The sequence below is a fragment of the Macrotis lagotis genome, chromosome X, assembly GCF_037893015.1.
Source record: "Macrotis lagotis isolate mMagLag1 chromosome X, bilby.v1.9.chrom.fasta, whole genome shotgun sequence".
Taxonomy (NCBI): Eukaryota; Metazoa; Chordata; class Mammalia; order Peramelemorphia; family Peramelidae; genus Macrotis; species Macrotis lagotis.
The window spans coordinates 554,347,479-554,362,200 of NC_133666.1; the positions used below are offsets into that span (position 1 = coordinate 554,347,479).

General features: G+C 32.5%; 1 protein-coding gene and 1 long non-coding RNA gene across 11 annotated transcripts in view; one reads left to right on the forward strand and one right to left on the reverse strand.

Moving 5' to 3' along the window:
• VPS13B (vacuolar protein sorting 13 homolog B) overlaps nucleotides 1-14,722 on the forward strand; it is a 1,326,809-nt gene that overhangs the window by 905,084 nt on the left and 407,003 nt on the right. For 9 of the 10 annotated variants that reach the window (XM_074200569.1, XM_074200570.1, XM_074200573.1 and 6 more), the window contains one exon: nucleotides 14,152-14,220. The exons of the other annotated variant lie outside the window; for it this stretch is intronic. In XM_074200569.1, coding sequence (XP_074056670.1) covers nucleotides 14,152-14,220 — 69 coding nt within the window. The remainder of the gene's footprint in view (nucleotides 1-14,151; nucleotides 14,221-14,722) is intronic. 10 annotated transcript variants of the gene reach the window in all.
• Nucleotides 1,337-12,579, reverse strand: LOC141497771 (uncharacterized). Its single transcript, XR_012471443.1, has 3 exons — nucleotides 12,477-12,579; nucleotides 10,283-10,344; nucleotides 1,337-2,136 (listed from the first exon to the last, which is right to left on the reverse strand). It is a non-coding gene; the product is annotated as an uncharacterized LOC141497771 (long non-coding RNA).

Below are 14,722 nucleotides of genomic sequence, written 5' to 3' on the forward strand. Positions count from 1 at the left end.
GATAAGATTGATCATTTTAGAGATTCTTTATTTTAAACATCACCCTGAAGTCACTGAAAAAAAGAATACAAGTTGCCTGGTCCAGAACTTACCTGAGCAGAAACAGTTCTATATGAAAATCTATAACAAGTAATGAGTTTATTTTCCACTTGAAGACTTCCAACGATGGGGAACTCACTATTTCCTAGGGGAACGAATTCCACTTCTGGATATTTATGCATTTTATGTGTTTTTTTTTCCTATTGTCCTTACATTTCATTTGCCTTAAATCTGGTGTTGGTTATACAAGTGAGATAATAAAGTAAAACGCTTAATGCTATAAAACTATTATCTATAATAACAATGGTAATAGTAATTTTAACTTATTGTTATAGAAGTATTTAATTTTAGATTTGAAAGAGACCTTTAAATGTCTTATTATCTACTTCTGTCACTTTACAAAGGAGAAACCTCTTGTGATTCTATGAAATAAGTGCCAACATCCAACTTATTTGCCAAGTGAGTGGTAAGAATACTTAAGTAACTCTTGGAGTTCAGGTAGGATGGGCAGAGGAGGCTTGGCTGAGGAGTCCTAACTCATTTGAGATGACTTTTGGAAGACAATGGCATTATTAACTCAAGGGAATGGGATGAACACAAGAAGAGTGGAAGCAGGAAAGCATGAGGCATGTTGAAGTAACAGTTGACTAGACTTTTAACAAGTGGCATTCTTGAAGGAAGTGGGAGGGAAAAGTTTTTTATTGTCTTCAAATTGTTATTTACTTATCTTTTAAAAATCACAATACAGAAGATGAGTGTTACTAAGATTGAATATATTTTTGAGTAGAAATAGACATTTGAACCTCAGTAGCCATTTACTAAGAAGAGAAATTTATTCCTCCTTACCTCCCTTTCTTCCTTTCTTTTCATTCTTAGTGCTTTTTTTATCCTGTTTCTTTTTCTTCTCACTTCTTTCTTACCTATCTCCCTTTTATTCTTTGTTTCCTTCATTTCCCATCCACTTCTCTCTTCATTTCTCTCCTTCTACTCTCTTCTTCATTTCTTTTCCTCAATTTCTGCTTCTCTCTCATTTTTAATTTACTCCTTTTTTGAATTCATTTTACTTTAATATTTTCTTTCATTGTTATTTTCCATCATTTTCTCCCTCAGGCCTTGTAGGTATGCAGTCTTAATGCTTAAGATGTTTTTCTTATAAAATTTTCAGATTAATTAAATGTAAAGAATTAATCATATATATAGTGAAGTTTACTAATATATAATTTCATGAATATAAGAAAATATTTTAATAAATATTCAAATTGAATAAAAATATTTAAAATATGAAGAAAACAATTATCAAATCATCAAATATTTATTTGGCACTTACCTTGCACAGAAATCTGCTTATAAAAAATTAGAGAGTTCATATGCCTTAATATTTGGTCATGAAGAATTATTTTAGTCCATTGCTAAATATGGATGAAATGGGTACTATCAAAAGTTCTGAAAATAAAGAGAAAGAACTTGATCTCTATAGCATTAAGAGAAAAATACATGTCACATGTCTAGGATCCCATATTTTGAAATTAAAAATTTGTGAGGGGGAATAGAGATTTTTGAGAACTTAAATACTTGTGTTACTCATCAACTCTATCAGCTAAAGAGCTGGAACTAATCTATACTGAAGAATACCATCTGACACAGATAAATTATGAAAACAGATCGAAGAAAGCTATATATTATGTGCAGAAAGGCCCATGTGGTAGGTATACAGAATCAAGATTACCTCATAAGACTTGTGTAACTTTTAAATTTCCCCTTAACTTGTAATTTTACCTTTAATACTCTTAGTTCTCTGTGCAATAATAATTCTTCCACTTGTCAGGTATATTGTACTGATTTTTTTTTCAGGGAGGTTGAGTTGGACCAAATAGCTGTTGAGGTCTCCTCTTACTTGAAATTCTGGAATTCTTACTGGGCATCCCCAAATCTCAGTCTTATGTCTTCAAGCTGTCTTCATCCCTCATTCACTTTTGGCAGCTTTAATGTCCTGGAGGCATTCCCTCTGATGAGGAGAAAGATGAAGTAGTTGGGCAAGTGGCAGTGTGGGGCTTGAAGCCAGGACCTCTGATACTGTCATCATTCTATCTGTTGGATCTGATTTGTAGAAAGATAAAGAAATACAATGATCATTGGAAGAGAATGATAGAGAATCCTAAGAACCAGAGGGAGCAAGAAAGTCTTCCAAAGAAGGTATTATCTGAATTGAGCCTTAATGGACCAGATACTCCTGGATGGCAGAAATGAATAGGGAATGCCTAGATTTGGCAGATAATCTGGAATAAGCCTTTCAGGAAAAGCCAGGTAGGCAAACTTGACCAGAAGGTAGAGCATCTGAAAGAGAGTGGTGCCAACTCATTCTGGCAAGACAGGGAGAAAGAAAGAGGACAAGCATGCTTAGACCTAGACTCTGCTTATAGCATTTTACAAATTCTATCTCATTTGATCCTCACAACTGGGAGAGGTAGGGGCTATCCTCAAATCAGAGTTGAAGGAACTTAGGTAAACTGAAGTTAGGGGACTTGCCTAGCATTGCATTACTAATGCCTGAGGCCAGATTTGGGGTCCAATTCTGTCCACTATCTTCCAACTGCCTCAGACAGTCTCAGGTCAGATGATGAAGAACTTTAAGTGTCTAGCTGAGGGGAGCAGGCCATTGGAAGTTGTTGTGCAGAGGACTGTCAGGGTCACACATCTGCTTAGGAAGATGGTATGGACAGCTGTGTGAAACTGTTCTAGAAGGGGGGGAGTGGGAGAACAGGGAGATTGTTATAGCTGCAGTCTGTGTTGAAAGTGAGGATGTTGGCCTTATAAATGGAAAGGGGAGAGCTTAGGAGTGCAATGTAGGAGTCATTAACCAGGAGACTGAATGGCTTATGTGGATGGTAAGGGCGAAGGGAGAGAGAAGTTGGTGACAGACCCAAACCTGTGATTTCTTCAGGGCAGAGCTTCCCATGAGGACCATTCTCTACTCTTGCAAATTGGCATCTTCTTTATGATTCACTATCTTAGAAAGTTGCCTGGGGCACTGATAAAGTTGAATGACTTCTCTAAAGCATATGGCATGTTTATATCAGAAGCAAAGATAGATTGAAGAAAGACTTCCAAGGGAGACAGCACCACAGAGAATCTGTGTGCTCTATAAGCAGTACCTTTGTACCCTGGCTCTTTCTAATAATTTTCTTCATCTAAGAGATGTTTATTTATCCCCCTAACTAAGAAAGAAGTGATAAAGAAGAACCAAGGTAAGGTCATCAAAGATAAGTTATTCTAGATTTACTTTATTTCTTTTTTTATGATTATTAAATTGCTAAATTTTTTAAAAACTCAGTTTTTTCACAAAAGATTAAATATATTGTCTCATTTTATTGTGGAAAAGGTAGAAATATGAAGTAAATACACTTGGAGCTAGTTGAAAGGCCAGATTCAAAGAGTAATTTTTAATAGTTCAATGTCAACTTGAGAGGAGGCCTCAACTTGAATACCTCAGGGATCTGTAATTAACCAGTAGCTATTTAACATGTTTATCAATATTAGTAAGGCCAAAGATGGCATGCATTATCAAATTTTGAGATGACAAAATAGCTAATCAGGATCTCTAGAAACCTTGATAAACTTTGAAATGAACCTAATAATAAGATTAAATTAAATAGGAATAAATATATAAGATCAGCTTCACAATCAGGGAGGCAAGGTTAGAAATCACTTGGGTCTGAAAAAAGTATCTAAAGGGTTTTAGTAGACTGTAAATATGATGTCACAGCAAGAAAAGCTGATATTTTAGGCTGAAAAGGAGGTGATAATTAGTCTCACTATATTCTAACACCCTCATTAGACCTCCTCTAAAATATCGTTTTGAGTTCTTGGCATGACATTTTGAGTACTTGGAGACCAGAAAGATGAAATCCAAGTCAAATGAGGATCAATTAAAGGTGGTATAGAAGCTGACTAAGAAAAGAATTAAGATAGATGTGATAAATGTGTTCAAGTGTTTGAAGGACTCTTATATAATAATTAGACTCATGCTGTTGGGCCACAGTAATGGATGCAAGTTGAGGACAATTGCAAATTTCTATAATTAAAAAAAAATCAACAGTTCAAAACTTAATAAAACTTAAGCTTATCTTGAAAGTTGATTCTTCAAGCAGAATCTCCATGACCACTCGGGATTTCTTTCAGGTGGACTAGAAGGCCGCCACTCAGTTCCCTTCCAGTTCTATAAATTTCTCATTTTTGGATTTTGTATATTCTTAAATATATCTAAACAAGAACTTCAGATGGCATCAGATGAAATCCGACAAATCTCTCCTTTAAAACTCAACACCTAGTTACTGAGTTTTTAGAAGTCCCTGTCCTTCCAGAGTCAATTGAATTCTAGATAAGATTTTAGAAACAACATTTCCCCAGTTTATTTTATATAAGAATCTTCAAATATGACCATCAAGATGTTAAAAAAAACTATTCTACCTTTAAATACGCTTAAAATTAAAATATTTTTCTTTTTTTATTAGTCTTTCATAGATACCTTGAGTAATAAACTTAGCACCAGTAGGAAATAGAAACTGAACACTGAAGGCAAAAATCAATGAAAATTCAATATAAGCTTTTGATTAATTTTGGTATTGGCCTGGAGTTTCTTTGATATAAGGGAATTTCTGAGAGAAACTTTCCAGCATGATTGCAGGTGAGCATGTTTCAAAGGAAGACCTCAAACCCAGATCTCTCCTCCCAAAACCTCCCAAAAGTTGGTTCTCAAGCATTTAATTATCTTAGCCATTCTGCTGTGAATTGTCTTGCATAAAATAGACAACTTAATGGTTTATTGAATTGTAATTACTTCTTTGAAACAACATTTTTATTATGTCGTTCCCCTATGCAGAAGTCTTTGATGACTCCCCATGACCAACAGTATAAAATGCAAATTCCTTAGTCTGTCTTTCAGGATACCTTTTATAGGTGGGTCTGAGTCCACTCTCTACCTGTGTGTTGGTAAGAAGTCACTGATTTCTTTGGTTGACCCATGACCTTCCTCATCTGCAAAATGAAAAAAGTTTAAACTAGACTTTCTGAGGCCCCTTCTAACACTAGACCTAGGATCTTTAGCTCCTCCTCCTCCTCCTCTTCATGAACCTTTTGCTTCTCAATATATACAGGAACAGCAACCATTTCCCTCAGTTGAATTTTCTCTCTCCTAACATAGAGTAGGCACTTAATAAATACTTGGTGACCTATTCACCTACTCATTTGTTTGTGGTATGACTTTTGCCTGGAATGACCTCATCACATTGTAGCATTATGCCTGGCATATAACAAGTGTTTATTAAATGACCATTAATTGCTTTCTTCACATCTTTCACCCATCTCCTCTCCCCTATTTTGCTAATCAAAATTCTGCTCATCTTTCTGATCTTAATTAAAATGTAACTTTTTGTAGGAAATTCTTATAATGTGGTCTTTGTGGAACTCCTATAGTATTTAGTTTCTGTATCACCCAAAAGATACTTAACCATGTAATATGTAATATCATAGGTATAATCTGTACTATAAGTTCCTTCTTAAAGGCTATGGCAGTAAAGTAAAAGCTCTGGCCCCTCTTGCAAAACTGGAAAAGCTTCCAGTACACAAGTCTAGTGACAAAACCCCTTCTGTTCATATCCATTGTTACTATTTTCTACCTTCCCAAATCAACTTGTACTTACTTCTATTTGTATATTTTATTTCCTCTACATGAACTCTTTATGACCACCACCACCCTACCCCCAACAAAATAAAATGTCTGCTCTTCAAGTATAAATGCTATTCCCTATGGCACTAGCTCCAGACCTTGCACATTTTTAATAAAATTTTTGTTGAATAAAAATCAATTAAAAAATTAACTCTTATTACTCTTTATGTAAATTGAGGGTACCTAGTTGCTTTTTCATTTTCTACCCCATTAGTATGGGAGCTCCTTGAGAACATGAACCATGTTTTTGCCTTCTTTTGTAGTTCCAGCAATTAACAGTGTCTGAATACAACAGACACTTAATAAACACTTGTGGCCTGATGGTGTACATCTATATCTTCATATTATTTTTCCTTTATCTGTTTTTGCCAAATTCACTAACCAGTACAATTCTCCCCCAAAATTATAAAAGGAATGAAATGATGCTTTTTTATTCCATCTTCATTTGATTATATTTCTATCCTTACCAAGTTCAGTAGAGGAGAACATCGATTAAAAAGCACATCTAAAACTGTCAGTGGTTTTTTTACATGTGATGATGACATTTTGCATATTGAAATTTGCAGTTATTAAAGTCATAGAGCAAGGTTGTGACAGTGTGTTAAAGTAGGGAGTTCACATATAGAAGTGATTTATACAGAACTATTTCAAGCTGTCTTGTGATTCTGGCATGTGAAACTCTGTGGGTAACAGTACATGTAATGTACAGTATTGTGGACTTAGAACAGAATTTTAAGGCTATTCCAATGCAGTTTGGATGCCCAATAGACTTGATCAAGATACTCTCAGAACCTTAAGCCACTTGAGGGATTTAGGGAGGTTGACTTTGGTTTTTAAGAAATTTTTACCAATCTAAGGAGAGTTAAAACACCTCCAAAATGGAAATAATTTGCTCCTTACTCACCAGTAAGATCATATTAATGTCTGATCACAAATATTACACTGAATCAAATATACAGAATAAGTGTGAAAAATTCATTGAAAGAATGCGAATTTTTAGATACTTTGTGCATAACTTTTCATGATTATTTAAACATATTCAGGATGTGAAATATTTTTCCTTTCTTTGGATTAAAAAATTAGTTCTAATTAAACTCATTATCTGGAAATGAGATTTGTATTACCTGATATACAGAATTGGAATTGACTAGAGAATGAATTGAAATATTGTCACCTGACTTCATTGCTATAGCATTTTCTCTAAAAGAATTCATAAAAACTGCTATTACACATTTTTTTTTACAAACTTAACATCTGGAATAAAACATAAATTGCTTCATACTTTTCTCAAATGTTTTAATTTTTGAAAAGAACTTTCAAATAATTGACATTTTTTTTCTTTTATAAAATTTTCAATTAAATCTCTTAACTTGAATATAAGTGTTGTATATCTGTTACTGAGAGAACTAGAGCCTTCTTGTAATAGGACATTTGTGAACTTCTGTATACAGCTTGTGGTTCATTCCATAAATATTTGTGGGTCCTCTGATGTCCCTTCTGGGATTTTATCTGTGACCAATTTATACCACAACTCTTGAAAGACTTTGTCAATTGTTGAATATTTCAACCATTTCTTTTCTTCAGACATTTTCTAGAACTTTTTTTTTATTTTAGTTATACAATTTATTGAAAAATCACAGTGTTTGAAGGGGCCCACCAGCTAATAGCAAAAGAAAGAACCTTGTTTTATGTTCTATTTCTTTTCTTGAGACAAACATGTACAATATTATATAGAAAATTCATGATAATATTAGCAAGCTATTTTTTAAGGCAACCTGATTGAATACATTCATTTTGTAGTATTCTAATAATAGGTATATGTTTCTGATGTGATAATTTATTTCCAATTTAAATTAAAGTAGAAACTAATTGAATTTTTTATCCTAGAATAATTGTTAGTGGGATTTTTCTAGAACCATATGTAAAATGGTTGCTTCCCCTTCCCATTTAAAAGTTTTCAAATGTCTTCTCTGTCTCCCAGTGTTTCTCTGTGATTCTTTTAGCCTACAAAGCAAAGGTAGCAACAGAATTGTTTATACCTCTTTCATTGTAAAATAAGCTGATGAGGAAATCTAATGTACCTTACAGAAATTCATTTTGAAACCAACCCCTCATGAATATTTAGTTGCTGAAAATGAGACACAGGTGTGAAAGCCCTTTGAAAACAGTAACTTTACAAATATAAGTTATGGAACTATTCAAATATGTTATGATTAACCCTTGTCCTAATTATGACACTTTAGCATTTAACATGGATTCTTTTTTTTTATAAAATCATCATAAACAATAAGAAACCTGCCATATCCTTCAATTCATAATCACTGAACAAATTATTTTTCATTAGAATTCAAAAATATGAGTATATTATTATCATTTTGGTAAGTAATATTCCAGTACCATGGCTGAAGTTCTGACATTCTAGGTAGAATTTGAGGGGAGTGTTTTGACTGATTTTCTGTCACCACTGAATTAAAAGGCAAAATTGTTGATTAAATTGAAACCCTAAAAATGTTGAATTTGTCAGAGTTTTATGTTGACTGTTCACTAACCAATCATTTAAAAGTCATTTATTTAGGTTCTTACCATATATCAGGCAGTGTGCTTGGCACTAAATAGACAGAAACAAAAATGAAATCATTCCTGCCCTTGTAAGCTTACATTCTTTTAGGGATCACAATTTATACATATACATAACAGATACATAAATAAATATCCATATATATATATATATATACATACATATAAACATGGGTATATGCATATACCCAGAAATAAGCACATATGTATATATATAAATTATGTATTTAATTATAAGCTATAAGCAGTCTACACAAAGCATAGACTAGTATTTCATAAAAGTCTTAACCATGCTGTTGATTGACAATGTGGTAGCCTCTTATGTTATGAATGCTCCTACATGGGTAAAAATCTACAAAAGTAAAAAATATATTTATGTGAATAATAAAATGTATACAGGATTCATTCTTATCAAGTTTTTCCTATATGTATATGAATGAATCATAGCTTTTATTCCCAGTGTATTTAAAACTTCAGACCTTGTGCTATCTCTTGAATGCACTTTGTGGTTTTTTTATGGCTAAGCATATGTATTTTAATGTTAAAATTTAAATTAATTTAATTTAATTTAAATTAATTAAATTTAAATTAAAACACATTTCAATGGAAAGATGGGATGTACATGGTTCCCAAAAATAGTGTGAAAATTCAGTTATCAGACTTTAGCAAAATTGTTTATATTTCTTCCTCCCTTCCCCTGTTCCACCCTGAATTTTCCTTGCATATAATAAAAAAGAAAGGAGAACACTGATATATCTTTAAATATCATTTTGGTGTTTGGCAGGACATTTTTAGTGTCTGGTGATGTTGTGGTACTAATCCTGTAATGTGTAGTGTTTGGTTGCAAATAACCTCTTTTTTAGCAAGTTGAGAGATATCAGACCCATTTGTTATTTAGAGTAACTTGCCTAAAAGTTTTATTTGAAAGCACTATTGGCAGAATGAGTCCCTGTCTTGTTCTTCAGCTGATCTAGTGTGAAGGCTTTGGGTTTAAATTTGGCACTCACAAAGTTATGGTGTATTCTGTGGCTTCCTGTGGCAGGATGTAGGTTTCTAAGAATATGTTTCTACTTGCTGCCAAAAGCTACCTCAATAACAGTGCTGAAAATGACTCTTTAAGTCCTACTGGCATGAATCTTGGAATGTTTTGTCAACTATATTTAACCCTTTTTAATGATGCTTTGGTTATTTTCCTCTAGAAATTCATGGCACTTAGAAAAGATTGCAGATAAATAAAATTGTGTCAACATGTCAAAATGCTATTAATGAAATCTAGAAAAAATATACATCTTTGTGATATTTTGCATCACTTATTGTATTTGTTGTATAATTATCATTATTATAGTTGATATACTATGAATTTCTACTGTACATATGGAACAGTAAAAATGTAATCACAGGGGGATTTATTGTTATTATCTTTGTTACTTAATTCCATCATTTTATGAATAGTCTAACAGAGTGATAGAAAAAGTCGAGTAGTATCAAAGTCCTTTCAGGAACTTATGTACGGAACTTATGTACAGAACTAAGGTAAGAGCCTTGCAGACATCCAAATCGTACCAGAAATACTGAACCATCTTTTTTTACTGAGAAAAAAAGCCTGAGATACAGAAAAGGGCAGGAACTTAGTTGTCATTAGAAACAATGATTCATCATTAATATAACTTAAAAATCACCAGTTATATTTAGTTTTAATGAAAAAAATATGGTCCAAGAATATGCTCTCCTTAAGACTTCTCCAAAGGAGAAATTAAGGTAGTTAGTTCATAATTGCATCTCTTTGTATCCCTTAAAAATACATTGATTGAGGCAATTTAAGTACACTGACTAAAAACAAATTCCTCCCATCTATATAGCTTTATAAGACATGATAGTATGCAATGAATATAGAGGAAAGTTATGAAATAGAAGATTTTATTGAACAGTTTACATACTGACCTTGTCACTCCACAGTTTCTCATAAGAAATGTGAGGTATCTAGAGAATTCCTTCCATTCTTTCTAAAAGCAACAAAAAAAATATTTATAATATCATGGAACATCTTATAAAGTAGAATTAACAAAGTAATTATTTGATGTAATCTTACAGGTTTAAATCTTGATTCCTCAGGCTAAAATTTGAGAACAATCTTTCCATTTGTTATTTAGAATCCTTTCTAAATTCCTCTTCTCCAACTTAAAATAAATATTCCTAAGATCAGTTAATGGAGTATTACTTTATAGATATGAAGCCATAAAGAATCTCAAAGATCACACTTTTCATTCCTCTCTTTTTCCAAATGAAGAAATTACAACTATGAATACACAATTTTCAAATACTGGAGGTACTAACTCTGGGCCCAGTAGCCACTAAGCAACACTGCCTTATAAATATATGCCCAGTGCCTGCAAAAACATTCAATATATTCATTTAAAACATATTCTGACATATTAAATTCAAATTATTCAGTTAACAATAAAAAGTAACTCTTAAAATATGTGGCTATACTTTAAAATATTCCTTTTGGTGAAATTTCTCCACAAAACTGCAGGATTTCAAAATGTGTTTCCTTTCTAAAAGACTGTCTTTCCTCTCACCTATAAAGCTGATCAGTCCTGGTGCAAAACTTCACAATTAAAGAAGTATAAATTTTATGTTAGTACTAAAACTTTAAAAAAAAATTACTTTGGTCATTTAGATGAAGTGGTTTTTTCAGGTTTTTTTTTTTTTTGCAAGGCAATGGGGTTAAAGTGGCTTGCCCAAGGCCACACAGCTAGGTAATTATTAAGTGTCTGAGACTGGATTTGAACCCGCATTACTAATGACTCCATGGCCAGTGCTTTATCCACTGTACCACCTAGCTGCCCCATAAGTGGTTTTCTTTAAATTAACAAAACTTCCTATCTGACAATAGGGTTCTTGTTGATTTGTAAAATGTGTTAATCTTTACTTCATAGTCTTTGATTATGCATTTTCAATGTAAAATTCTAAATGTTATTATTTAGGGGAAATAATCTAAACTCTCTTTAAGAAAGCTTCATTTTGTAAATTTTAAAGATACTCACTGATAAACATATCCAGAATATAATGTGGAACTCCTCATTGCATCATGAGCCCTTGACTAAGTTTATGCCAGGTTTAGTTATCAACAGCAGATATGTGAAGCTATGCTCTCATGATGTCTCCATGTGAGAGTATAGCTGTAGATGAGATTGATTGCAGGACAGTGTGTCCTTGTTGATGCATTTTCCCAAGAGCCGCTATTGCTTAATTGTATTGACTGATGTCCAGGTATGGGTTTGATAAACTGACACAACAGTGAAAAGAACCCTGACCCATGTCAGCTTATCAAACACACTGTGGACAGGTTAGCCTTTTCACTGAATTCTTCCCTAAAGTGCTGCTCTGTCTTCTTGAGGAGTCTGAGTTCAGTGAAACACAACCTCAGTATTTCCAGGTGAGTTTAAAGAACACCTGATAAGACTGAGGTATTGTACCACAAAACTGTTTGCATCTTCCAATAACTAGAGAAAAAATATGAAAACCCCAAAGAATTACAGAGGAAACATTGTTCAAGTTGGTAATTAGGTGATATCTTGGAAAGTAAACATTTCATATTATTCCCGAACACTAAATTGACAATTTAACTAAATTATGCTTAACTGTTTCTACTACACAATAACAACATAAAAGCAAAAGTTCAAGTTATATCTTTTCATCTTTTCTTCTTAGTTATTTCATCCTGTAAAAGACTAATCTCTATCTTGCACTCTGAGCTTAACCCCCAAAACAATTCAATTTCCATTTAAATATTTATCACATAAATCTTTCTCATCAGAAATATCAACTAACTTTAATTTATGCAGATACATCTTCTGTATGTCGTTTCTAGCAATTTTAACAAATGTATTTTAAGTAAAATGGTAATTTGATTAGACTTTTTTGCAGAGTTTAACTCTAAATATTTTCCTTGAACTTTTTGTTCAATTTACTTAGGTTCATCCATTAAGAAATAAAGTGTCTATTAGTCTACAAAAGCAGGTGAATCTGCTGTTTATGCTATCATATACTACTTAATAGTGGATGTTTTTCGCAGTATCCTCTTTTGTTAACAATGTCAGTAAAAAATTACATCATGCAATAGTTACATTACCTTATCACTGGAGAACCATTTCTGTGTTGAAAAATAAGGACATAGTATATAAGTGCTGTGAAGAAGTGGTTCAGCTTAATTTGGTAAAATTTCTGTATGCAAGAGCTTTTTGAGCAAGGGATCACTTTTAAATGTGTCTAGTCACCTCACAGGATATGTAGAGCATTTCCTGCCAGTAGGATTAGAGGAAGGAAGCACCAGGCCAAAATGTTTGATGTGTAATGTACTATAATTCCTTTCATGTGTTCAGTGGCTTTTATACGATGATCAGTACACTGCTACCAATTGTGACCAAAGTGTAGTCCAGTTCATTCATACATACTGACCTTCCATAATAATGGAGTGCCATTAGCCGTACCTAGCAGCATTAATATGATCAAGGATAAAACTCCCTTTGAAATTCACCCTCTTTCACATTTCTTTTTTAGTAATAATAATAATAATAATAATAATAATAATAATAATAATAATAATAAATAATGTCATAGTCTTGATAGCATTGGTATCCATGAATGTTATCATCAGATTTGAAAGGCCGCTTGCATTTGCCCTAATATGAGCTGATGGACTTTTCCCTCCACTTCATGTTGTATATCTCATTTCTGGAAATATCTCCTGCCCACAGGCCCCAGTGGTAGTTTAAAGGTTGAGAAGAAAGATTAGCTCTGAAATATAGTTATTCCTGGATGTGAGAGTTTGTCAGGAAATGTGTTATTGATGAAACAAGCCCATGTCAGCAATAGAAGGTAAAAATAACACCTTAACTTTAAAGAACAAAATGTGAGCTTTGGATAAGTAATTTTTTTGTTATCACAATTTATTGGAAGGTGGGAAATAACAAACTAGCTGGGGCTTAGAAAGTTTTTTTCCAAGGATGAAACTTTCATTTTAGAAAAATAGTGGGCAGCTAGTTGGCATAGTGAATAAAGCACTAACCCTGGAGTCAGGAGAACCAGAGTTCTGATGCAGCCTCAGACACTTAATAATTACCTAGTTGTGTGACCTTGGGCAAGTCGCTTAACCCCATTGCCTTGCAAAAATCCAAAAAAGAAAAAAAAAGAGAGAAAAATAGTGCTGTTTTAGCAATTATATCCTTCATGACATTTTCCCTTTTTTTTTGCTTTCTTTAGTTTTCCTGTGCTTTGGAGAATTATTTCCTTTGGCTAGATTTAAAATTATATATTTTAAAATGTATTTTATAATATAATAATAATATATATATATCCTTTATACTTAAGCACTCACCTTGCAAGTTTGTTGTAAAGATCAAATGTAATGATTTCTGTAAAAATACTTAGCACAATGCCTTACCTTTTTAACTCATTTTTCTTAGATCTTTAAAAATTTTAGTTTCAAATGATTTATGCAGGCCTATTGAGCTTTTAGAACTTCACTGATAGATCTATGGATGAAATATCTCTATTAACTGAGGGGAAGAAAAAATACTTTTACTTGCTTATTTACAGTTTATGAAGTAATCTGTATTTTTTTGAAATTGTATTTTTCCTCTAATATTGGTATAAAATATTCAAAAGTAAATATTTTGTATATATTATCACACAAAATATTTTGCATATACATAGGTAGATCTGTATATGTTTAACACATGTATACAGTTTTTTTTTTCTGGTATTTCATCTCTGTGTAGAGATCCCAATATATAAATTCCCTTCAGTTTTACAGATGACATTCACCTGCAAATTATAGTCTTGAGAACTGACAGTGAAAATTCAACTAAGGTAAGGTAAGGATTGAATACAGAACTTCCTAATTCCATTGTTAGCCCTCCATAATACACAGTGACATGTCTTTCTATATATAAAACTATAGCTATTGAAGTAACTAGAGGGCACAGTGTGAATATATGGGGTCCTGGAATCAGGAAGACTAATCTTCCTTAGTTCAAATCTGGTCTTAGACATTTATTAGCTGTGTGACCCTCAACAAGTCATTTACCCCAATTTGCTTCAGTTTCATCATCTGTAAAATGAACTGGAGATGGGAATAGCAAACCATTCTAGTATTTTTACCAAGAAAATGTCAAATGGAATCACAGAGAATTAGATATAACTGAAATGACTGAACAACACTTATATAGATATATTTACTATTAGTTATAAGAACAGATTCTTTAAATTTTACTTGAAATAAAATTAAACAGTTTATATTTCTTTCTGACAGTCATAGAAGATAAGTGTAAAATAAAGCATATTTTTCATCAGTTACAGCTTTTTATCCTTTTTTTA